This window comes from Malurus melanocephalus, unplaced genomic scaffold (assembly GCF_030028575.1).
Source record: "Malurus melanocephalus ecotype Western Australia unplaced genomic scaffold, MMel_1.1 scaffold_5, whole genome shotgun sequence".
NCBI classification, from domain to species: Eukaryota; Metazoa; Chordata; class Aves; order Passeriformes; family Maluridae; genus Malurus; species Malurus melanocephalus.
In genome coordinates, this window is record NW_026623237.1 from 5,200,589 (window position 1) to 5,226,221 (window position 25,633).

The window sequence follows — 25,633 nt, forward strand, 5'->3', positions numbered from 1 at the left end:
CGATTTTTCAGTGTTTGTGCTCCTGTTTTTGAGATTGTCTTTTCACACAGAAGCTTTGCTGCAGAAGTGAGGAAGGAAAAACCAGCAAGTGCTTTTGTATGTGGGGGGACAGAAAGCTAGTAAGAGTTGTAATTGGCTTTTCCATAGGACATGATGAAAGATTTAAGAAAAAAAAAAAGCCAACAAAAAACCCCCCAACTTTCAAGAAGCTTGAAATGACATGTCATTTACTTTTCCAGAGTAAAAACAAGACTCGTGTTGAAGTCTTAAAACGCACTGAGATTTGTGCAGCAGAAAGAAGGAACTTTTATAAACTGTGTTGTCAGTGTAAATCTGGGTGCCAACGCATTGCCGGGCAAATGTTGTATATATTTGTTTAAATTTAACTAAATCCATCGTCAGCCCTGGGAGGGCAGAGACACGAGATGCCATTTCCCCCGCGGCGGACAGAGGGCGCTGTTGGCTCACCCGGCATCAACCTGCCTGAAACGGGGAGCTGCTGAAAGCCCAAGGGGAAAATCGAGCAGAGGCGAGATGTTTTAAACCATTAAACCAGCARTTGTTCACACGAGAGCAAAGCTACAGTACATGGCATCCAGTTGGAGCAGCCAGTGCTTTTAATTTTCACTCCCTTAAGTTTTGGAGGTAGTTTTTTTGTTTGATTATTTTTTACGAGATGTGCTGAATTACAAAGAGAAATATATTAGAGCCTGGTTATGACCCTGTTATCTTTCCTGGAAAGTGTTGTGGGGTCATCCTGGATCAAGAAGGGGAGGGAAAGTGTGGAATCTCTTGACAGAAACGTTTCTTCAGTAGTGGTGTGGGAGATGAGGAAGAACTGTCACTCAGTGTTGACCAGGTTACAGGCTGGAGTTAAGACATCTGACATAGGAACGTATCCTTTGTATCCAGTACAGATGTGCAGCAGAGGTTAGTGATCTATAAGCTGACTAAGACCTGTCAACTCTAATGACTGAACTGCATATTGTCAAGTATTTTAGGAAAAGGGGCAGGGTCATGTCCAGATACACCACTTTCCTCATAGAAATCCCAATACTGCTACAGGTGCAAGAGGCTGACAATTGTGCCATATTTCACCCTTGTAAACAAACCGTTAGAAAATGCAACAAGAATCTGTTCTTACCTTTGTGTGTGTATACTTGCTTATGCATCATCTCGAATGTAAAGTATTATTCTTTATAGAGTACAAATTTGGGTTTGCTTAAATCAAAGGATTTAAAAGGAATGAAGGTATTTTAACTGGTGCAGCTCTCTTGTGAGAWGGATCAGAGCTTTCAATTTCCCCTCTGATTCAACCTCTGCTAGAACTTGATGTTTTTCTTGTGACCTGGGGCTTTGGTTGTGCCTTGARCAAGACTTTTCTGTCTGACTGTATTCCTGTAAGTTACAAATCACTTGCAGTGGAGTGGAAAGATTTCCAGGTTTTGAGTCCTTAATGTGAGACATGCTGGGCAAAGCAGATTAAAAGAACTGAATGACCATATGGAATGCCGTCATTCCAACTTCCAATTWTTATGCCTCATTGAAAAGTTCACAGTTCTACTACCTCTGCTGAATCAGTGGAGTATGTGAACAGAACTCAACTTTCTTACCTGCAAGAGAYAGTAAAACATTTATTGTGGGGCAGTACATCCTTGTGATATTAGTGGTTTGTCAAGAAAAAAGGAGCCATTTCTTTATGCTCTTTATGGTTCATTAGACATCCAGGTATGAATGGCCCTTCAAAATTATTTACTGAATGAGATGAAAGATTTCCCTCTTCAGTTCCTCTCTGAACCAGCAGGCATTAGTCAGGTGTCTGACTACTGCCTCAGGATTCTATTGAGGAATCTCTTTCACTTCCCTTCAAGCAGATTGCAAGTTCATTGAGAATGATTGAGCTATCAGACCTTCTGAGACACATTTGAACCTAGCAGATGCTTGCCTTCATAGGAGGCTGATTTATGCTTTCAGAGTGTGTCCTCCACCATCACTGATGAACAGCTAAGCTCTTAAAAGTTGCATCTCCTCACTATCTCTCTGCATTCCGTGTTTTATATGGTACTTGAAGTAGTTTCAGTTCAATTCTCCTACTTGCCTATATTTAAAATAAAAATGTTTTCTTCACAAAGGGAAAAGATAGTGTGATGTGCCTGATCTGATTTTTACTGTGTTGTTTGGAAATTCACACTAGTATTTGTTTTATTTTGCTCCCATGTGTTTTACTTTTAGTTACTGTGTACCTGGGGTTCAACACTCTATCTGTGGCTGATGCTGGGGTCATGCAATTAACTCCAGTGAAGTTCCCAAAACGTTAGCTTAGTATGACATATGTGTGTGATATTTGAAATGTAAAGGGATCCTCCACCTATATTTATGCCAAATTGAAAAAACTGAGCTKCCTTGAATAGCTTTTTACATTAGAACCCACTAACCTTTTTACCTGCCAGTAGATACTTAAAGTGTTGGCAGTACTATAAATTCTGTAATTGACATTGGAGCACTTGTCCACTGCTTGCTTATACTGACAGTAACTCGGCTAAGTGAGTTTAGCAAGGCTCGTGATTATTCAACAAATTACAGTCAGCTTGGTTTCTAATATTATTTGTTTTGGTCATTGTTTTGCAGAGCTTCAGGTTAATTCATTTTTGAGCATGCTATCCCAGTTTACTTGATGAAGTCTACTGTAAAATCCTTTCTCTTAGAATGTTTCTGGTGTCATGAAGTGCTGGTTACCACAGGTCATGAAGGTACCACAGGTACCTTCATGAAGTGTCATGAAGTTACCACAGGTTTTGAAGGCTTTTTGATGCTCCCATAGCTGAGGTGAATCTGGCCTTATTCTTTGTTATRGGTAAAGCCTCTTTCTGCTTTATGTAACAGAACCAAGATCCCAACTTAAAACCCCWGTTTTGTATCAAAGGCTCACTGTGCTGGTAGTGTAGTAACTTTTTCTTGGGTAAGAGATTTCATAGTTTTTTTTCACTGAACAGTGATAGGTCTGATTTATTTGCCTGTCTCTACTTTTCACATTTTCCATTACACGTGTGACAGGTTTATCTGTTTAAGTGGACACCTCTCAAGATGTTGTCCTGTGCAAGGGTCAAAAAATGTTAACTTGCAGAGAATGTGAAGGAAAGTAAAAAAGAATTAATAGTTCTGAAGGTGATTATGGAAAGGAATTAATGYAGGAATGTGTTTCCCATAGAGTATTTTCAGTGGAGTAGATACTTCTATGCAGCTAGTCCTGACTTTTCCAGGGAGACTATGTCAGATCTGTCAATACTCATGTGAATAAGCACACTGCAAAGAATTARTTTATTTTTATCTTTATATATGTACATCTATCATCCTGTGTCTGAAGCAGTTGRTGACTGAGCTGTTACTTTTATTATCTGTAATTCCAAAGTCCTTTTCTTCTTAGCCAGATTCATCAGAATTCTTGAAAACTTCAATCTCTCTTTAATCTCAATCAATTATTGAGAGTATTATTTYTTAAATGTAAAAATAATGAATGAGAAGTCTTTAAAAAAATTTTAGGCACTCTACCAGTTTAATTATACTTACAAAAACATGGTAGTGATTCAATATATCATTAAATTATCAMATTTAAATACTGCATTGACCTTGCCAGCCAGTAAATCAAGCAGTGGCAAAATCGCTTTTGTTCTTTTTTGCTACACCCTGAAACCTGTAAAGTAATCTTCTGAGCACTTGGTAAAAGTATGGATCAAGCTGATGTGTTTTGTAGTATGMAATGTGGAAAAGAGGTAGGAATTTTTAGCTTACTAGGGACCAAATAAGGTTCTGCTAAGATCCCTTGTCTTCCTTTTTCATAAATTCAAGAGACCATGGATTGTAAAGGTTCCATATGAGAAGAAAAACAAGTGACAGCTGGCAATGCTGTTATTTAGTAAGGGCTGCAGGTGCCTTCATTGGAAAGAATGAATTTTATACTCATGGCCGTTTCTTATCATCTTGTCAGACTGTCCCTTTGGGGAGGGGATGGGTTGGGGTGTGGCGTGGAACTGCGTCACAGTTCCAAGCAACTTCTAACTTTCGAAATGGAGCACAGATTAAAAGCAGTTCCAAAGTCTYCGTCTGCATCACTTTCAGTTTCCTGCTGTCACATATTGTTCTGTTTGAGAAAYGTGACATGGTAAGAAATCTGGTGGGCAGAAGGAGCACCAAATGATGATCTCTCTTTTATGCCATGTTGTCTGTACTGCAATATCCAGGGGCAGCAGGTAGGCTAATGGCACTCTTTGCAACTGCCCTTCCCTGCTCTTTTCACGTGTGCTTCCTTTTTTTACCTGGGCGTTTTGTCATTTAGCCAATATGATGTGTTAACCACTGTGTGTCTAGCTCTGCAGCCTCTTTCTAAATGTATATCAAGATGTACCTGTAACTTTACCTACATCTCTTTATTAACTGGCATGACATGCTTCTGTTTATTTTGAAATCYGTGGAAAGTACATGAAGAAACACTGTAATTTTATTTCTGCAAGAGAATCTTTTCCAGCAGCTGATGAAATCCAAGTTCATGCCAGTTGAAAAGTTCTTGTGTTATCATTTTCAGTTAATTAAAAAAATAAACACCAAATCCCTTGCAGCARTGGTTTTATAAATARTGTGTGTGTCTGTGCATGTGTGTGCATGCCTACACCACTGCTTCACTCTCGTGTTGGCTGATTGTGCCTTTGACAGCATGCTGGGAATTATCATATCCTTTCAGCTTCAGGACTCAATGCAGGGATACAGGGATGGAGGAGTCTGTTTGTTTTAGTACCACTTACAGTAGCTGAAACAGACCCAAAATAAAGTAAAAGCTTTAGTGTTTGCATTAAGATGGCAACCTTCTTGTTGTTTGGGGTTTTTTTTAAAGAAAACATCCTAAAGGCTCAATTTTTATCTTCTGGTAGGCAAACAAAATATTTCTTCTGGCAGTCTGATACTTTATTAAAATGAACAGTTACTTGATTAAATGTGCCAAATTWGTGAGTGCTAAAAGGCAGGAAGCTGGGTTTACTGGAATAGAAAGGTGCACTGGCAGCTAAGGCTGAACTACTTCTTGGCACCCACATCTGTCTATTAAGTGCAGATCCTAGTAAGCTGCAGGTTTACTATCTTCAAAAAGTCTTGCACAGCTTCACTGGCGAAGTTAGATTTCTTTTGCTTTTCTTTTCAGAAGGTGAAATTAATTTTGTTTGGGTGAAAGCTGTTGAACTGGCAGACCTGGAAGATTGCAGTCCCTTTGTTCAGTCACAGAATCTGAGTCACCTTCCCCAGTGCTGCTCTCTAGTGTGTTTTGGGTCAGTCAGAGGATCAGACCCGAAGTTTGGCATCTTTCTGTACAGCTTCTTTTGTTTTTGACTAGCACTGTCAGATTGCTAGCAGTGGGCTGACTAGTGAGATTTTGGGATGGCTTTTTCTTGAATCTCATTAGGTTATGCTGACAAAAGTCCTTGTGCTCTTTTTGTTCCAAGTGACAAACTTTTTCACTTACTAGGACAGCCTTGATCAATACATTTCATATGAGCGGTAATCAAATGGTTTTGGTCATCATCCAGAATGGATTCAGCCTAGTGACCTGGTAGAAGGACATAYTGTATTCCATTACCAGTTCTGTGAATCGTTCAATCTCCTGACTCAATGYGGTTTTTCACTAGTCCACTTGCATTACACAAGCCTTGTGATTTTAGGCTCTGCGTTCTTTTCCCGATTCAGAGGCCCTTTGGAAAGTTTCATATGGACTTTTGCATTAAGCTTGTCTAGAAATCAAATATGTGAACTGCAGATGCTTCCTTTTAGGGTGGGACAGAGGTGTGTGACAGTATGCACAGAGATTGTTGTAATACCTGCAGAGATATGTAATAACTGTAGTATAGCCTAAGCTTTTTGGCAGGACAGGATATTGTATTTTAAAAAGAGAGATACTGTTTTTAAATATTACGCAAAGTTCATATTCTTATGTTTGTGTATATGTCTACTTCCCCTTTTGCCTAWGATTTAAACAATAAGTGTCTTTTCATAATATTCTCCAGGAAAAAACATCTGTCTATGGAGAACTTGATCATAAAAGTATATATTTGTACTGGAAACCGTTTTTCACGTTTTGTGCTGGTTATTTTTTAATGACACACTAAGGTTATAGAATGAAACTTGGCCAGGTAGTTCCAGCTTCCTGTTTCTTGTTCACTTCCCTAACAGTTCTTTCATCGTCTAATACTATACAGCATTTGGGTTGGAAGCCCTTCAGGATTTATTTATATTGAACAACCTTTTCTTTTTACTTTTTTTTTTCCACTTAAGAAAACACCCAAGAACAAACAATGAATTCTAGTGAAGCTGGGTTTTAGGCAATAATGTTATGCTTTTGCCAGCCATCCAATGTCATGTTTAAGGTGGCTGACTTGTAGGTGAAATTAAAATGGAAAAATGAAAACATACTCGAGACAAGTTTTTTTTTCCATGTTTCATTTACCTTTTCAATGCAACTTAATTAGCTGGAAAGAGTGAAACTACTGCAGTGCTTCAACTTTGAGCACAATAGGGAGAACAAGAGAACAGCTGTAATAGTATGGAGACTTATTCTCATGCTTGCTGCTTTGACTTCCTGACCCAAGGCCCAGTCAATCAAAATAGCTCAGAGAGAAATTTTCAATTTCTCAGCCTGAGAACAAAATGACATGAAGTCAGGCATCTATTGTGCAAAATTCTTTAGGAAAACATCTTGTACCTCAGAAATATTTGAGCTGTCTTGGAAGTCTTGTCTCTTGTCTTTACTCAGTGATTAACAGAAGTCTTTTAATATGTCAGAAGAATTTGCTTATCTGCAGAGGGTGCTGTAAGGTGTTTTAATAATGAAAATTCTTTTTTAATGCTGTTGCATGTTTTAACATAGTTTCTTTGGGAACCAGAGCAAAGATCAATGGGAGCAGAGTTCTAGTACAGGGTACCTCCAATATTGCTTGTTTTCCAGTTCAGACTTTCAGTTGTGGCTGGGTTGGTTTTTTTTTTTTTTTTTCCTTCTGAAGTTTTACTTAATTTAGAAACCTCTTTGACACCAAAAATCTGCTAGACCAACGGGACCAGTGCAGTATTCTCAGCTCTTAGAATTTCTTGTGGGACAGCCGTCACAGGGAGCTAGTGGGTTACCAAATAGGTRTAGGGTTTCTGCTCCTGAGGACCTTTTGTATGGGGTATGGATGGAAAACCCGCAGAACAAAGCAGTACCGTGAAAAGAACTTCATTAAACATTTCTGTTCTGTTATCTCAAATGTGAGAGATCAGATATTGATGTGTGTGATCAGATATTGAGAGATCAGTGTTGATGTGTATGGACAGGGTTAGCTAGCTACTGCTGTACGGCAGTATGTAATAAATGACGTGTGTTTAAGAGTACATATATTGATGAATAATGGATGCATGCAGCTATGAGAATGATGGTTGCATTGTAGTTGTACAGTTTGAAGGGCCTGAGGTGGATTTGATTCTGCACATGGCTGCATGTGTGGAAGGGATATACATGAAGTTATCATGCTACTTGCTTTATTGAGCCCCTTATCCCAGTGTCTGAARCTGTGATTTGTTATGCTGTGATATGATCTGAAATAGAACCACAACTCACTGTAGCGGGTTCTTTCAATCCTCTGGGAATGTTTGTCTGGCTTAAATGCATGAAACTGAAATGTGTTACACAGAGCTGCAGCTTATCAAGAAAYTGAAATGTGTAATATTGTGCTGCAGCTTATAGATCAACACTGACTCTAGTTGTGGGAATGAATGAATACCTCATGTTTGATGTGCTTCAGGAGAGTTCACAGATGATTTCTTATGTTACAGCGCTGTATTTTTCATGCTTTTTCAGCTTCATGTGTTTAGCAGTGTAGAATACAGTGGTATTATCCTGGACTTTTCAGTATAGAAATAGAATGTGAAAAAAATTTCTCCCTGCTGACTCTTTTTAATGCTTTCAGAGACTCCTTTCCAGAAAACTTMAGTCAAGTCTGAAAAAGGTGATCATTTCTATACCCATCCACGCATTTCTCAGCTATAAAACTCTGTTTCATTTGAATTCTTTCTGCATGATCTTCAGTGTTAATTTTCTCATTGAACTCTTTTGACAGCTTTAACCCCTGATTGCAGATGAGTGAAGATAACTTCTAACAATTTAATCAATTTATTGCATAGCAGGTGGGACGGTTCATCTCCATACTGCTCTTTGCAGGTGATAAGCGATATCATGGAACTTCTGTTTCAGTCTTCCCTTATGACCCAAATTTTTACCCAAAAATACCTAAGTACATACAGGTGAATAAATGTCACTCAAAAAAACTTACATAAATTTGCGTAATGAAGAAAGCAGACTCACCATTATTCAAGCTGTCCTGCTAAAATTTCAGTTTTAATTTACCTCRTCTCTGTTTTTTATTTGTTTGTCTRTCCTGTCTTGGCTATCTAACTGTCCWTTCTGACCTATCTCTGCTGTCTTGGCTCAGCAGAGGATGAGGTGTGTKAGACTGAAAGAGACCTCCTGAGTCACGGAGTGCACCATTTCTGTAATTGAAGGAAATTATGTTGCAGGGTTCCCTTAGTTAATTTTTCAATGTCTCAAATGGCTTTTGTTCCTRTTGGTTTTTATTGGGAAGCCATTCAAGAACCTCACTCCTCTGATGTTTAGAAATCTGCTTCTAATTTCCAAAYGAAATTTGTTCATAGCCAGTTCATGCCCATTTGGTTTTGTGCCAATTCTGATCTCTAACTTTAATAGATCTTCTGCTTTCTTACAGTTCTTCTGTGATATAAGAGGATACTTGATTTTCTTTCCTTCTGTTCTTCCCTGAAAGGGAGGATAATTAAAACTGTGCACCTCTTCATCATTATCAGTTTCCTTGTGTGTTGGTGTGATAAATCCTTTAGACTTGAGAGCTTTTTGGCCTTTCTAGTCAGTTCTCAGGCAGAAGCAGGAAAAGGTGGCTGTTTATATTTTCCTAGACAGACAGTATATGTAACTTTTTGTTGACTTTGAGGCCAGGAGGGAGAGATGGGAAAAGGGAGAAAGTGGCCTGTATGTTTCTGCAGCTGTAAAAAGTTTTAATTGAGAACTTTGTCAAGAATGATTTCAGTTTGAGGATCTGGTGCCTGGGGTAGGCAAAGGCATTGATCCAGTCCTTCCATCCAGTCCAGCTCTCCCATTGCTCTATAAAAACCTGCTTAAAATGAGCAGCTGATAAAACTTTTGGAGGGGATGCAGCTCACAAATGAGTTTTTGAGGGCAAMTTTCCAGCTGTTTCCTCCAAAGGAATGAGGCAAGCAGCTCCCAGAGCCCCAGAAAAATGCCTGGGATCTTTCTTCTTCAGTGTGCCTGGAGAGTTCCTGAGRAGAACTGAGAGGCGGGAGGCTGCTGGAGAGATGAAGCCAAAGGCYTGTAGTGGGAACCTCCTGCTGTCAGGATCCCACGCTAAGCTGTACTTGAGGGCGGGCATGGAGGGGAGAGAGAAAGCTGAGTCAGGTTTGCTGTGACCTCAGTATATTCCCATGCAGCTTCYCTCTCCAGGCTGTATTTGATACCATCATTTACAAGACTCTTCAAATGCCCTTAAACTTGATGGAAAAAAATGTACAGTCCATTCAGCATGCWGCTCTATACTATCCTTATGTGATGCTACTGATCTTAAATGGATCTGATTGATGATGGATGCCTCTTACAAGACAGCTTTTTATTTAGCAGAGTGCATCAAAACCGGGACTTTCTGCAGGGAGGTATCAGTCTCAGTCAAGATGTTTGAGGTTTAATGGGAAATTTTGGGGCAGCAGAGCAAAAGACTGAAAGGAGGGMGAGCCAAAACAAAAGGTCTGGCACCTGTATCAGAGTAACTGGTAAGTAGTAGGTAGGCAGAGCAGCTGGTGTGAGCATAGTGGGACTTCTGTTCATATCTATCGCCTTATAGCGAATGCAGTGGTTCTGAACTCTTTTGAAGTTGTTTGTATTTTATTGTGTGTAGAGAGTTTTTTTTGACTACCAAAGAAATTTTTTCRTTGGCATTTTTTCRTTCATTTTTCCAAGAGCAAGTTTTMAAATATACCCTCCTCTATTGTCTCTGCTGCTCTTGCAGCTAAGAAGTGTGCACACGCAGCTTGTTGTATCCTGAGCTCCTTGTATTGTCCCACTGCTGGGATTTTACCAAGGTAGCTCTGGAATCCTTCTGGAATGAAGGTGCCTGGGACTAGTGCAAAAGAATATTTGGGACTTGTTTGCTGATCATTAATTCAAAATAATTACTGTTGTTTTTCTCCAACAGATTTATTTAAACAGTCTTAATAATTCATTGCATGAAGTGCTTAGGCTTTGATGACCGTAATTAGATGAATTTTAAATTTACTTTGATTGTATGCAAAGAAGAAGAACCAGTCTCTTTCTTTTCTCATCCATCCCAGTGAATTTCAGCAGGAAGAGTCTAAATTTACAGGTGAAGGATGTCTCTAATCAGTGCCAGATACACTGAGTAGAGCTAGCTGGATCTGTGCCTAGCAGATTTTTCAGAACCCAGCATACTCTTCTGTTTTTCAGCAAGCCCTTGTACTTGCTCATTGGTTCTTACTTAGTTTATAAATAGGAATGGTAATGATTGGCCCTAGTTATGTAAGAAAATAGTCTTGAAAATCTTTCCCTTTTTTAACTCATGTATCCTTATGCTTTGATTGCATTTTGTGATAGTCTCCCAAGATGAAGAAATGGCATTAATTGTACTCTACGTATACCTCTAGTCTCTCATTGAAAATATCTGACAGAATTGGGAGAGGATGCCTGGCTGCACTCTGTGTGTTGTCCAGGCACTCCTTCTCCCATGGAAATAAGTCAAGTCAGGTGCAGCTGCCATGGCTCAGTGCAGGAGGTGCAGTGAGGATTCTCAGCCCTGTGTGCAGCCAATAGATGCTGAAGGAGTTCTCCCAAGAGAAGGATGATTATGTTGTTGATGTTTTGTCAGTATTTGCAAGGACTTGGGAGGCTGAAATTTAGCCATACAACAAAATGTGGCTTCTTGAGAATTCTATCAAATATCAATAAAAGTCCCTCACTGTTCTCTCTTTTTGGCTCCTGAGTTGTTGCACAGAAACTGAGGAAGAGAGTCATGAGTCTGAGTTCTTTTGGTAATTCTTGTTAGAGCTCTTTGGTCAGGATTAGTTGTACTTTCTCAGTCTGTAATCCTGGAGAGAAGGTTCATACAGGACAGGCAGAGCCAGAAATAAATACGCTTTTAAAAGCCTGTATAACATCCATAGAAGGAAACAAATGGCTGCATTCAGCTTATAGGAATGACAAAATTCTTTGCTATTACCTTCCACCTTTCAACTGCCTTCTGGCATATGTGATATTGAATACATTTAACAGGTTCAAACTCTGAGAGCCTGATGAACATTCCTGCTGTGTTTYCTTTAATTTCTTAGTAAATATATCCATTTGTGATACACTGAACATACTGTGCATGGTACTGCAAGCCTTGCTTGCAAATGCAGCTCAGTTGTTTGTCTACATCTTGAAGTTGCCATTCATTCATAAGGCCAAGGCAAATGACCAAAACCRTCCATTTCCAGTGGGTCACTTTGAGGAAAAAACAGACTGGGCACTGATCTCTTTGCTCTGGTGACCAGTGACAGGACCTGAGGGAATGGCCTGAGGCTGTGTCAGGGGAGATTTAGGTTGGATATCAGGAAAAGCTTTTTCACCCAGAGGGTGGTTGGGCATTGGAACAGGCCTCCCATGAAAGTGGTCACAGCACCAGCCTGACAGTTTCAGAAGCCTTTGAGCAATGTTCTCAGGCACATGATGTTTCTCTTGGGGTGTCCTGTGCAGGACCAGGAGTTGTGCTTTGATCCCAGTGGGTCGCTTCCAACTCAACTTATTATATGATTTTAAGAAAAGACAAATGYGAAAGCTTTAGCTTGCAGTGAGTGAGTGTACAGCAGCACTAATGCTGCTGAGATTCTCTTTTAAAAAATAGTGCAATAGCTGGTTGCAGTGATACGAAGAAGGGGTGGCCTGGTCTTAGCAGAAAATAAATTCTTTTTAATTAAAGAGGTCCCCATATAATGAAAGCATTCTGTTGTGTTTATTTTTGTTTTGGGGTTTGGTTGGTTTTTTTTGGGTTTTTTTTTTTTTTTTTTAATCATCTAACACTTTGTACATAACCTGGATGTAGCCTGAACCACCTGATGGTTTGTTTTTTGATTCGTCAAATCAAGGGATAGTGCTTTAAACAGAAAAACTAGTTAAATTGTCAGAAGAGAATATTATGAAGGTTTCAATGCTAAAGAGGCTTTCAATTACAATAATATTTTTAGTAGTACTRTTTTTAGACTAGTTTGGGGTTTTTTTGCTCTCTGATATTAGCAACCTGAGATTTAGTTTCCAGATGATTTTTTTTTCCTGGAGTTCAGTGTGAAATCTTTTTTATTCTGAATAAGGACCTTCTGCTAAATGTTTTTGTCTATGCCCTTCTTGTTATCTTTCCCCATTGTGTGTTTGAGATATATTCATGAGAGCTCGGTCACTTCTGGCATGCTTCCTGGTGACCACGCCAAAGGTGTTTAATATTTGTGATAGGCAGGATTGCCCTTGAGTTATTGACAGGAGTCGATGCCAAGTATGGAGTCTCAATGGCCACACCTGTTATCAGGTATGGAGGTGGGAAAAATCTCATGGTGCATCTTATGCAGGACTGTATTTARTGCATGTTATATAAAGATTATGCCTCTGAAGCACAACTGAATTTCACAGTTACATGGGAAATAAACTGGTTCTATTTATGGTGGCTAAGTAAAGAGTTGGCTATCAGACAAAGCTGGCCGAAATCGGTTCTACTGGTATGGTTTAGAGCTTTGCTCAGATTGTTGGTTATGCAAGACAGAAGTTTAGCTATTTCAAGATCATTGTCTCTTTGATCCATTATGTGAGTATGTGCTGAGCTGACCCTGGCTGCAGTCTAGGTGCCTACCAAACCTCTGTTACTCTCCTCAGCTGGTCGTGGGAGAGAAAATATAATGAAAGGCTTGTGGATTGAGATAAAGTCAGGTACAGATAACTCACCAATTACTGTCATGGGCAAAGCAGACTTAGCTTGGAGAAATTAGCTTAATTTGTCACTAATCAGACTGGCAGGAGTAGCATAATGGGAAATAAAACCAAACCTTAAAAACGCTTTCCCCCCATCCCTTTCTTCTTCTTGAATTTCCCAGTTTCTCTACTTTTTGCCTTCAAACAACATAAGGGGACTTCCATAACACGTTATCTCTGCTGCTCCTTCCTYCTTAGGTGAAGGACTCCTCACTCTCTTCTCCAGGTCCCATGTGGCGTCTCACACATGGGAAGCAATTCTCCATGACTTCTCCAGTGTGAGTCCTCATGGGCTGCTGTTCTTTGTGAACTTCTCCAGCATGGATCCCGTGCGTGGTCGTAGGTCCTGTCAGCACACTTCCAGTGCAGGCTCTTCTCTCCATGGGCCTACAGGTCCTGCCAGGATCCTGTTCCAGCGTGGTCTTCTCAAGGGGTCACAGCCTCATTTGGGTATTCCCCTGTTCTGGCATGGGGTTTTCCACAGGCTGCAGGCAGATATTTACTCCTCCAGGAACCTTTGCAGGCTGCTCCCCCCTGGACCACCATGGGCTGCAGGGGCACAGCTGCCTCACCATGGTCTGCACTGTGGGCTGCAGGAGAATCTCTGATCCTGCACCTGAAATCTATCCCTATTGCCTTTGTGTCTTCATAGCTGTACCCCTCACGTATTCCTCGTTCCAGCTGAAGTTGCTGTTTCACAGTTTTTTTCCTCTTCTCCATTATGTTATCTCAGAGCCACAACTAACATCACTGATTGGTTCAGCCTTGGCCAGCAGTGGATCTGACTTGGATCCAGCTGGCATTGGCTCTGTTAAACACAGAGGAAGCTTCTGGCAGCTTCTGTGAGAAGCTGCCACTGTAGTGCTGCCCTCCCCCCGCCACTGCTGCCAAAACCTTGCCATGCAGACCCAGTACAGTCTGACATTCAGACCTTGGTTTTGCTTGAAAATGTTTCTACAAGGAACCTTCAGCTTACTATACATGCTTCATATTGAAGACAGAGTTGAGGAATATATGTAGACATTATGGAAATGGCTTTAASCTGGGCACTATTCTGATTCTTCTTGTGAAGTAGGAATATTGGTATTTCTGGAAATGAAATATTATCATTTCAGCACTGCAGATGGGTACAATTTCCTTAATTGAGTTTTCTCCCAATCAGTATATAGTTCTGCCTCTGATCTTTTACTCATTACCAAGTCTTAATTTGTAGTGAGCTTCCTTTTTAAGTGGTTTTAAATAGAGCTCAGCTTTCCCGAGGCAGGCTTCAGTGCCACTTTCTGGGCACTGTTTACTGGGTCTTTATCAACATTAACTATGCCCTGCCCAACCTGTCTGAACACAGTCCAGTTTTGGGCTCTGTAACCAGAGAAGTGAAAATTGATGGCACTTTACCCTTTTTACAAATGAGTAAATATCTCKAAGTGACATCTATGGACCCAACCTGAAAAAAAATTAAAAAAATCTTTCTTATCCTGATTCCTTTGAACAGCCCAAAAGCAGGTCTTCTTCCTTCTGTCTTAACTTCAAACATAATTATAATTTAATTATGAACATGTTCTCTTATGCAAGCAGAGATAATGGTGAGTAACTGATGGTACTCCAGTCTCCCTTTCCAATGGGTCTTGCRAAAGAATCTATGTCATACTGCACTCTTTAGTTATTCTTCAAGAGAATGGCAGAGGGCCTTGGGAATCCTGCCTTGCTGACTCTATATTTGGCTTTGGGTTAAGGTAGGAGGGAATATAGTTCACCASTGGGTCAGAGGATGGGTTACTTGGATTTCTGGTTCATTAAGTATATCCTTTGTGTTTKTTTGTGTGGTGTGGAATAGCAGTGTGTGATTCTGAAGACTGACTTGCTGCCTAACTTTGAATCATCTATCTATTCTGGGTGTGATCCAGACCTCATGAGAGTTGCTGCCAGCACTCTTATTTTGGCTTCCCTGCATATCTCTTCTGTCGTAGTCTGTGTGATTGATTTCTATATAATCATCTTTTTGGGACTATTTTTTTATCATATTTGCCCTATGTGTTGCGAATGAATGTGGCATTTTCTGAAAATTTGGCAATCTGTTAACTTTGATCTCTGAGTCTCTTCTTTCTCTCCCTGCAAGAGTGGGTAAGTTTAAACTGATAGACTCCATTGAATTAGGGACTTTTAAGGATGAAAGAAATATAATACAGCAATAAAAGKGGTGAATTAGTTTGAAAGCTCCCTTCCTAATTAAAAGAGATAAAATTAATCTCTCACATTYTTTTGAGTGTATGTAAGATTCTTTGCTTAGGTTAGAAGATTCGGATTCTTCCATGAAAAGCTTTCACTTCTCCATGCTTTTATCTTGGGTGGATGTACATGTGCACACGCACATGTACACACACAGAAATACATGAGCTCTGGACAGTTCATGTACAATTGCCTCCCCTCTTCAAATCATTCTGTACAGGAATGTTTTTCTCCTACCTTTTTGTGACTAATGTAGCTAGAACTTAGATGTCTGAGTTGTCCAAAATAAAAATATTAAATATGAAAATATAAATTTAATTAATATTAAAATAGACTTCTTAGTTTTTGATACCTTTTACCAAAAAAATCAGAAAAGCTTCCATAAACCCCAGATGTCTCAATGTTATTTTTACATCTGTCACATTGATGGAATTGGTGCATGGAGTATATAGAGATGACCCAGGCAGACTTTTCACATCTCCATTGTCTTCATATATTTCCATTTCCATGGACTTAACTTTCATTTAAAGGGTCCTCACCTTCCCTGTTGCTTCCAAAAATCTTGAACKAAGTTTTTCCCTTGTCTTGTCACAGATACTGTCTCGCCTCTGTGACACTTTTGTCTTGAGCTACCCTCTGCTGAAGTTTCGCAGGCAGAAGATTCCTTGCCAAGGAGTGAKAGAAGGGTTTTTGAGAGCTCTGTCTCTGAACAGTACCACAGCCTTTCCAGATTACAGGGCTTGGCTGAAATTTACAGCCTTAAATTCATATTCATCTCATGTAGRTTTTTTTCCCATGGACTGTTATCTCGCGAGTTCCATATTTATCTGGGCCTGAATGACTGTCTGTCATTGCTTCATCGTTTTTCTTCTGTCTCATTCTTTACTTTCAGCTGTCTGTTCTTTTCAGGGGTTGTCTTTCATCTGAACTTGAGCAGCTACTGGTTTTGCTTTTCCACATTTAAAGTTCTCATTGGAACCTCCTGAAGTATTTTTCATCCCAGAATTTTTGGCTCTGATTGGTTTTCCATTATCACCTTTCTTCCTTTTCTTCTGCATTTGACATTTTTCCCAGATTACGCTTGTCTGTGTGCATACAGTCCTCCTATCTCAACCTTCCATGTAGAGGAATAGTATAAATGATATAGATTTGCCAGAAGTTTATTCTTCCTCAGGAAGAAAATCACTGTTCACATGTCATCTTTTGAGACAATCTAAGACAGTCTGTGATAAAATAGCTGAGAAATATTGCTGCTTTCCTGTCCCACTTCACAGAGCATCACTTGAGCAGATGAATTTACAAAGCTTTATGTTTTAAACAGGTACTTGCTCTAGAGAACATCATTACATAAACATTACATTCCTCTTGGCCAATAACTTCTAATCCTGAAGTCCTTACAAACAAGCAGTTGTTTTGGGGACATGCCATGTCTCTGTGGAATGTTGTTATTGCCACTGTAGAGAGGCAACTCTAGCTCATTCCATGCCATGCCAGGTGTGGTACTGAATGCCTTTTATTTGCCTTTTCTTCCATTTGTAACCATTATATATGGATGTGTGCATTTTAGCTGATGCTGAAAGGAAATTATGGAAAGCAACAGCAATTTACCAGTGTAGGATTTTGGCACCACTCTTTAGGACGGGAAATGCAGAAAGCTCACAGACAGATCTGAGCTAACTTTAGACTGTAGAACTTAGAGATCAGTGGCAGTAAAAATTGTGGTGTCTTGAAYTTGAAAATGTGTTAGCCACCTGTGTAAGAAACCCTACTTCTAAACAGGCTTAGCTTTTGCAAAAGGCTCTGCTGTGATCCTTCAGTACTGTTTTACCCAAGTAACCTAAAATTAGAAGGCAATAACTTTATGCAGCACAGTCAGACCTTTTCTTAAATCTGGAAACAACCAGCTTCTCTTATACCAAGTGGATTTAAAAATGCCTCACTCTCTTATGTGTGTTTTCATATTTCCTCTTTTTTTCTCAGCAGGAAAAGTCTCTTTTTCCTACACCTCAGTTCCTCTGTGTACTYGTATCTGTGCACCTCTTTCTAACTTGAGAGCTGTGAAGGTTTATGGCCAAATGTGTCACAACCTCTTTGCAACAGCCTCATTAGTATTCACCAACACTGACCCCTTCATTTCCAGCTCCCTCAGCTTCTCTATGGACTGAGCAGGAAATGCATGGAGCAGAGTTGGAAGTAAGTCACTAGAGGCTGGCAGAGTAAAGGGGTGTTCTGTRTAAACTTCAGTGGCCTAGTCTTAAAGACTGGGGAAGCAATATATGACAAACCCAGTCTGTTTGCGTGGCTCCAGATGTACTTAAAAATCATAGCAATGTGGATACTGCTGTRCTGCAAACAGAGAATCCAAAATCAATAATAAGGCTGAAAAAGCATGTGCATGAGCACAAATTTACACAGATGTAAATGCCCAGCCAGTCCTGTTGTCACTGAGAAGTAATTTTGGTCTTATGACTGGAGAGATGATACATTGAAATCCTAACAGTGGTACAAAATTGACTGCATATATTCTKTGGCAATATTGGTCCACATAGGTACTTCTTCAGTAAGTAGAATCTACTAGGCACTCAGCTGGATGTTAAACCTCTAATGTTTTAACTAAATCCTCAGTTGAATGGTCATAGGCTCATGAAAAAGCCCAGGTTGAAAGGGACCTTGAAAAATCATCTGATCCAACCTTTTATGGGAAAGGAAGCCTAGTTGAGATTATCTAGCTTCTGTCCAATTGCATCATGAAAACCTCCAGTGACAGGGACTCTAACATATYCCTGTGGAGACTGTTTCTGTGACTGACTGTTCTCACTGTAAAAAAAAAAAAAATCATTCTTATATCAGGATGAACAGATTTTTGTTTGTAATTAATGGCTGATTCTGCTAAACTTTAAGGATAATCCTGCCTGGATTTTTCCTTTTCCTTTCCTAAAAGTTTCTTTCACCTTTACCAAACACTTGAATGGTCAGAAGCTTCAATTTTCCTCCCTTTTCTTCTTTCTCTTCYTCTTCCTTCCCTCTGCCTCCCATTGTAGCAAAGATCTGGAACAGCGTGTAACTGAACTGAGGGAAAATGGAACAGTGATGTTTATTTTCTTTAAACAGCAAAGAGTACTTCTGGAACTGGCTGGTCTGCAAACATTCCTTTGATCATGAAACCTGGTGCCTTTCTGCAGGACTTTACATTTTTGGATGTTTTGTACATTGTTGGCCCATGATCCTTGCAGTGCTTAACAGTAACAGTGAAAATGTTGACCATCACCTTTACATAATACCTCTAAACACAAAAGTCTTAAGACAAAGCGACAACTTTACACTTTTCAAAGTAAGAGCATACTAATTACATTTTTTTAAATGTATGGCTTTCATATCTTTTCCACTGAAGCTATTCTAAAGCTGTCTTTCTCTGTAGAAGTGGCATAGAAATGATAGCATGGCAGAGAGAAAGGCATTAAAAATAGCATGACCCAGGAATCMTTTTGCCTTCTCCTGTGGTGTCTTGGTTTGGAAAAATTGTCTGTATTACCTGAAGTCTGCAGGCTTCAAAATAAAAGGGAGCTGTGCTCTTTACCTGAGCTTTACTTAGAGGACAAAGCAAGTGAAAGTGCTGCTTGTGTGATTGGGACCAGCACAGCAAGTTGGAAAATCTGATAAAACTGTTGTTCTATTTGGACTTCTCTCCAAAGTATTCTTTTCCTCTCTGTACATGTGGTTAAATATATTTAGGGAAGAAAATCTGTCCACAGTTTTGCACTTTGATCTGAACATTTTTGTAGCACTTTAACCCTGCTGATGAACCAGGAGTTTCCAATAGCAGACTTGCAAGATTGGCATAGATATTATTTGAAATATTTTATTTCTAGGTGTTTTAAGCAATGCATAGTGTTTCTTTTTTGCTTTCAGTCTAAGCTGAAAAAACTCAATGACCAATCCACCAGAGCTGTGTGACTAGAAGCAGATTAATGAATAACTATCATCCTTTAACTGTTTTGACAATGARGCTTTGTAGCTTCAGAGAACTCTTTCTTCCCAGCTCCATCAGGCCATTRGGCTTAAGATGTATTAATGTTTGTCAGCGGTAGGTTTCTGTAAAATTTGATTTCTGCTAGCAGTTTCTTGCCTCTTCCGAGTTCATACAGATGACCAAATAATTGTCTCTTCCTGCTACAGAGCATTTTTTAGCTGGAATAATTTCTTTTCACTACAAAGCAAAACCAGCTTTCAATTCTGTGCCTAGATTCCAATGGTGCCTGCTAAAAACTGCTTTCATGCCTGAGGCCCCTGTCATTCTGTTGGTGGGTTAGAAGTTGGAGGGACAGGGTATGGATCCTGTGGGACAGCTTTGGAAAACTGGAGAAGATTAGGTTCTGTGGTTTTAGGGCCATTGAAAATCTTAGATTTGGCAGCAGCAATCAGCAAGCAGAGTATCTGTTCATGTTTCCAATCCTTTGTTTCATTAGAATGCTTTAGAAAATAATGTCTATGAAGGAGGAGATAYCACAGAAGAGCACTGCTTGAGTTCCAGCTGAAGCACCCAGTGGCTTAAAAGCACACAGATGCCATCCAAGACCCACTGTGTCACTTCAAAGCCTCAGTTGATGCTGTCATATACAGCGAAATGCACATAATCCTCCACTGTTTCTATCAGAAATTATTGGATTGCCTTATGAATGTCAGAAGTTCCAGGTTATTAATGCAGTTCCAAACAAACTGTTTCTGCAGGYTCTGTTAAGAGTCTGCAGAAACCTCTGTCTGCTTCCACAGTCGTCAACTGACCTCATTGTGGTTTTGACTCTGCTGGTGTTTCAGAGGAACACAGATTCCCAAGATTTCTCCTGGGGGATGGTTGTCCCACGATTAAAGCATCTACATATCTCTCAGGGTCTTGGTCTTCATAGTTTGAGCCAATTTTGGTAAACTTGCCATTTTTCCTTCTTAAAAAATAAAAAAAAAAAAAAARAAAAAAGAAAAAAGGGCTAGAGCTGTTCCTGGAATATACTATGACTTCATGTCGGCATGAAGTGCCAACATGCATGTGGAATGGAAGAGTAGCAAGAAAAATGACTTCTGCAACTTGGGTGGTATTTTCTACATGAGAAATATCACTCTTTTCTGACTGCCAAGTTATTTCATTCAGGCTCTAAATCTGTTTTGTATACAGAGAAGAGGTAAGAATTGCATGTGTGTGAACTTGTGTTTCTGCCTTCATCCTGGCTGATCCAGCTCTGGGTGCCTGAGTATGTGAACAGATMTGCAGTCACTTCTGTCCTGGGATGTATGAACACGTGCTCATGCTTTTCCTCATGGATCTGCARGCTTCCTAGTATGATGCTGTGCATGCATGTCGCTGTACAAACCCACAACCACATCCAGCTCTCTCTTCTTCTAAACAGTGGGAAGAGACAGTTTTTATTTTAGGCAGAAATCATGTATCTGGGACCCTAAACATGCTTTGATGTTTTTGCTGTTTTTAAAAATCCTTACTCAGCTGCTGTGTTGTGAAATGTGGCTCTGTGAGAATCTCCTGACTGTGAAATATGAGGTTCTTTTTTTTTCTTTTTTTTTTTTTTTTTGCTAGTCAGCAGAGGGATTTTTTGACCTCCACAGTACATCTTGTATGTGTTCGTTAGTGAGACAGCACAGTGCCTCCAGGAAATGCATTCTTCTGCAGTGGGCCATATGGGTAGCTTTGCATTTTTATGATGAAGATGGGAAGAAGATAAGGTTTGTTGCTTACTTTTTTTCTTTCTTAAAATTCTTACTGTGCTTTGTCCCTACATATAGTTGAAGCATCCTAAAAGATGCCTGAGATAAAGCAGAGTTTAGTCCCTTAACAAGCATTTGCAACAGACTATTAGATTTTCTTTTCAGTGTTTAAAAAGACTACTTTTTCAGTCTTGGCTGTTGCTAAAAAAAAAAAAAAAAAAAAAAAAAAAAAAATTATGAAAAAAAAAAAAAAAAAAGGAAAAAAATGAAAGCAAATATACTAGCCTAACCCCAACAGGTAGGATGTTGAAGACTGAAGTAGTTTTCAACCATATCAAGATGGGGCTAAAGCAAGTATGAAAAAAAAAACCCAAATAGTCTTCCATCCAAGTGCATGCAGGCACTTATCCCATGTTTCTGGCATGCAGAGTTCCTAGGATATCAACATGAAAATTAAGTGCTTCTATTGCTTTAGGTATATATTTGGGTAGTTACTTCTTCCTACTCAAACACATCCAGGTGCTGGAGGGGAGRAATGTTGACATTCTAAGCCATTATGTTTCAGTAGGAAATGGGGAATTTATGTGGGAACTTGGAGAATCTTCCTCAATTCAGGGGAAGTAATTAGTACTGTAATAGTGCAAAAGGCTGTTTCTGGCTTGTATTTTACAGATATTGCCAACTCTTGCTTAAGGATAGGCAAAAGGGGTACTCCATAGCAGATGATAGAGAGAGGATCATGCTGTGTGCCAACACTGAGAGGAAAAGATATGAGCTCTTTACGGCTGTTTCCAAAGGCTCTTGATTTACAACCAGTTGCCCACTTTAAGCATCACCTGTGTAATCATTGGCTATTTCATTCTTTGATCATTATTTCAGCTCAACTTCATTCTCCTTTCTTCAGATCTTTTCTTTATGGAGGAACTGTTGCCCCCAAACTAACAATARGGCTCCCAGTCTCCCACTTAAATCTGACTGAACAAGTAGATAAAACCCTTCTTTTTTTCTGTGTCCCTGCTCTCCCATCCGTGTTCCAAATGGTATTTTGCTGTCTTTCTCCTTACAGGGGCAGTGCTTAAATCTATGTCTGCTGGGAAAAATGAGCTTTCTGTGGCTGTGTTCTCCCTCCCTCCCTCCCGCCCTCTCTCTGCCACTCTCTTCTCTCTCTCTCTCCCTGGAATATTTTCAAACCATGCATGAAGTGAACACAGAAAACCAGAACTTGTAGTTCTCTAGTACATCCCTGTTTTCCTCATTGAGAGAGTTTTATTACAGTTGATAATCCAGGRCATTTCTCAGGATGTAAGGATGTATTCATGAGTTACTTGTACAGCCAAATACAGTGTTCTTCTCTAGGTTTTTTTTAACCCATCCCTTGTTCCATTGTACCTCTTTTTCCTTCTGACTGTGGTGGGGCCCCATATTTCAGGACCTTGTATTGGCAGCAGCTGCAACGGAAAGCAATATTAAATTGGTATAGAAATGGCAAGATTAGTCAGTCCTGTTACAGTAGCAAAATGTAGCAGTATAACAACCTGTGCCAAGGGGGACCAAGTAATCATTTTTGCTGGAATCTTGTCTTTAATGGAAGTCAATGCTTTGCTTGCACAAGTTGCTTGCCAATGTCCTTGCTCTCAACTTCTGCTCAACTTACATCTTGAGGAATAATGGCTTTGGCAARGAAAATAAAAAAGCATGATGAAAAGGACGAGCTAAACTTCATGGTGTTACATCGACATCATCCTATACAAAGCACACAGTTTGAGATTCCCATATTTCATACTTATTGGTAGAGGTAATATTTCTTCTCCATTGTCCTGGAGCCATTTKACATAGTTGCAGTTTAAGGAAAAACATCTCCCTTCTTTACCTTTGTTAATTTTTTTTTTTTTTTTCAAATTAAAAAGCTGGTGGAGAGGACATGTTCTGGCTCCTGGTGGAGGTGCACTTGCATACTAAGGTTACAAATACAGTTTTTCACAGTCTTTTTTTTTGCTAGTTACAGAGTCTACCTTGCTTCTYTAGATAGTTTTCTTACCCTTATGGTATGGTATGGCATACCATAGTGCATGCAGGAATGCTTTTTCCCTGCATATACTTGTATACGGTGAAGGTCACAAACAGTTTGTACCAGGCACAATGGAGGAGCCTACTTGCTGTTTCTGAGGGAAGAAACTACATCTTTACTATGTGGAACTTAACGAGATTTAGACGAGTAGAACCACAGCATTTTAATTTATTCAAAAGCAAATTATAGAAAGAGACTGTATCTTTCTCAGAATATTATGATCAGCCTGGAAAATGAAAAGAATCAGCTGAGCAGGTCAAAAGGAAAGTCACTGAATACAAGKGGTGTTGATGGGACCAAAATAATGGCATCATAAAAATTGCAGAAAACTGTACCTCGTAAGTTGAGTCCTGAGGGGTATGCAAATTTGGGTCAAGTTCTTGGCTGTTTACACCTTGCATCCCGTTGGAGACTTAGWATTTCTCTGAAATACTAGGAAAATTCTGCTGAAGTCAGACATGTTTGTTCTTCTATGAGTAAGCAAAGAATTTGGCCAGAGGCAGCAAACTTTTAGCCATTTCATAGCTTTTTTGTAGTGTAAATGTTTTCTGTTTGCTTCAGTCACAAATACATTCCACACTGGAAAAAAATAATATTTGAGTGGTATTCTTAAATGTTTTGCCTGCAAAGTTTGAGACTCAATGCTATCTATACCTGATCAGCTAAAATTTGATAATCTACCAGTGGATGTTTGCTAAGCTGCAGAAAGAACTCTTGTATCCTKCAGATTCAAGGCTGTGTTACATTCACACAAAGACAGGAGACATTTAAAGCACTGAAGTACAATGAATTTTGTGGTAGTCTGATGGGTTTTTTGTTGGGACTTCTTTGTTATTTCTGTGTTTTGTTTTTTTTTTTCTTTCAGCTCACTGCTTCACCCCAATCCTTTGCCCCTGAAAAAAAAACCAAACAAAAAAACAAACCACAACCAAAATCAACCCTGGCTTGACTTCTTGGATCGTGTTTCTCCTTTCCCATTTGTAGTCTGTGGCGCCCCACACTAGAAGAACTGCTGCTTTCTCTATAACTGAGCAGTCCTACCACACCACTATACATACGAAATTCTCTAATGCTTTCATTGATGGRAAAGTACTGGGTTTTGGAAAGAGCATAAAAAAGCTCTTGGAGGTCAAACTTTCTTTRTTGCTGCTCAGTATAGTGGAGGTCCCAGGATTTGATTATTACTATCCCTTTTGGAATCTCTCCTATACAAGACAATGAAACAATGAAAATTAAACCCCTAGTTTTCTGCGTTACCTGGTTAATTTAAAGGAAACTTGGTCCAAAAATCAAGCTGATCTTGAAAACAAGACACTTAGGTTCTGTTTGTAACTCTTCAAATACTGCTTTGTATAGGTGTAATTTTATGTTTTCTAATTCTTTATCTGTCAGTTAGGAGAAAGAGGACTCCTTTAATCATGACCTGAGACTAAATTCACTGATATTAGGAGAGCATTCATTGATCCATGGTAAGGAGGGTCAAGGAGYAAGCCAATTTGAATGGTTATCAAACATGGATTGATGAATATCTTTGGCTGGTGAAACATCTGCCTGTTGTAAATGGGAGTCAGAAAAAARTATAAATTATACCATGCAGTGACAACTGTGTTTCTACCTTTATAAGAGAAAGTGAATAAGAAGTTAGTAGGTGAGMTTTTGCAGTTTATGTTCTGTAAGAGGTTATTTTTGATGATCTTATTGGTCCATTCTGACCTTCATCTAACAGGAGTATCTCTCTGTCTGGTGCAGGGTAGTGTGACCTATACGTTTATCCATAAAGCATGAAATTTAGAGCCAAATTTGTGCATGGAGCAAATCATCACCTGAACACTAAGGAGAACACTTGCAGGAGGGCTTTAGTACTGATTTGAGGAGGGACCATGGCCTTTTCAAGCAGGTCTAATGCAGAAAGGGGAAGTACAGCCATTTTTCTGTACCTGATTTTTCTCTGCCATCTCTTTTAGTACTTAGATTCTTTGAATGGATGACCTTATGGCATAAATCCCTGTGTGTATAGCTACTCTAAGCAGTAAATAGCAGTGCTAATCTGGTTTGGTGAATTCAGTGCCTCGTACTTTATATTATTTGAGATTATTCATCCCATTATCCATTAGTTCATTCTGATCCCATTCTGGGTGGTCCAGAACTGTAAGTGTTTTGGGAAGGTGTTGCTATGAATATGTGATCATAATCAATGGGTTCAAAGGCAAACTCACCCCCTCTGAGGTGAATATGGTACAACTGCGAATGCAGAACAAGCGTAGGAGAATGTATTTAAGGTCAGAGAATTTTTGATGCTTTCTCTSGACCTCATGCCTGGCCATAGAAGATGTTGCCAATGCAGATTTGACTATTATTCTTTGTAACTAAGCTCCAGTAAGGAGCTAAAAGAGAAGCTGCTACTGCTCCAAGGAACTTTCAGTACAAACAAACTGAAGATCTGATACAGAATTAAAGCAGGGGTTGTTTTTTATGCATGAGACACCTCCACTGTTTTACTGCTTGGAGGG

The 25,633-nt window shown here is 39.5% G+C and overlaps 1 protein-coding gene across 4 annotated transcripts in view; it reads left to right on the forward strand.

Moving 5' to 3' along the window:
* The window catches only part of DAAM2 (dishevelled associated activator of morphogenesis 2), a 170,701-nt gene that overhangs the window by 533 nt on the left and 144,535 nt on the right, over positions 1 to 25,633 (forward strand). Inside the window, exon 1 of one of the 4 annotated variants that reach the window (XM_057371022.1) lies at positions 4,092 to 4,159. The exons of 1 other annotated variant lie outside the window; for it this stretch is intronic. Coding sequence is in view for 2 of the 3 variants with exons in the window: in XM_057370996.1 (XP_057226979.1) it covers positions 4,214 to 4,247 (34 nt within the window). In the remaining variant the exon portion in view is untranslated. 2 more of the 4 variants (XM_057370996.1, XM_057371006.1) reach the window with 2 other exon arrangements.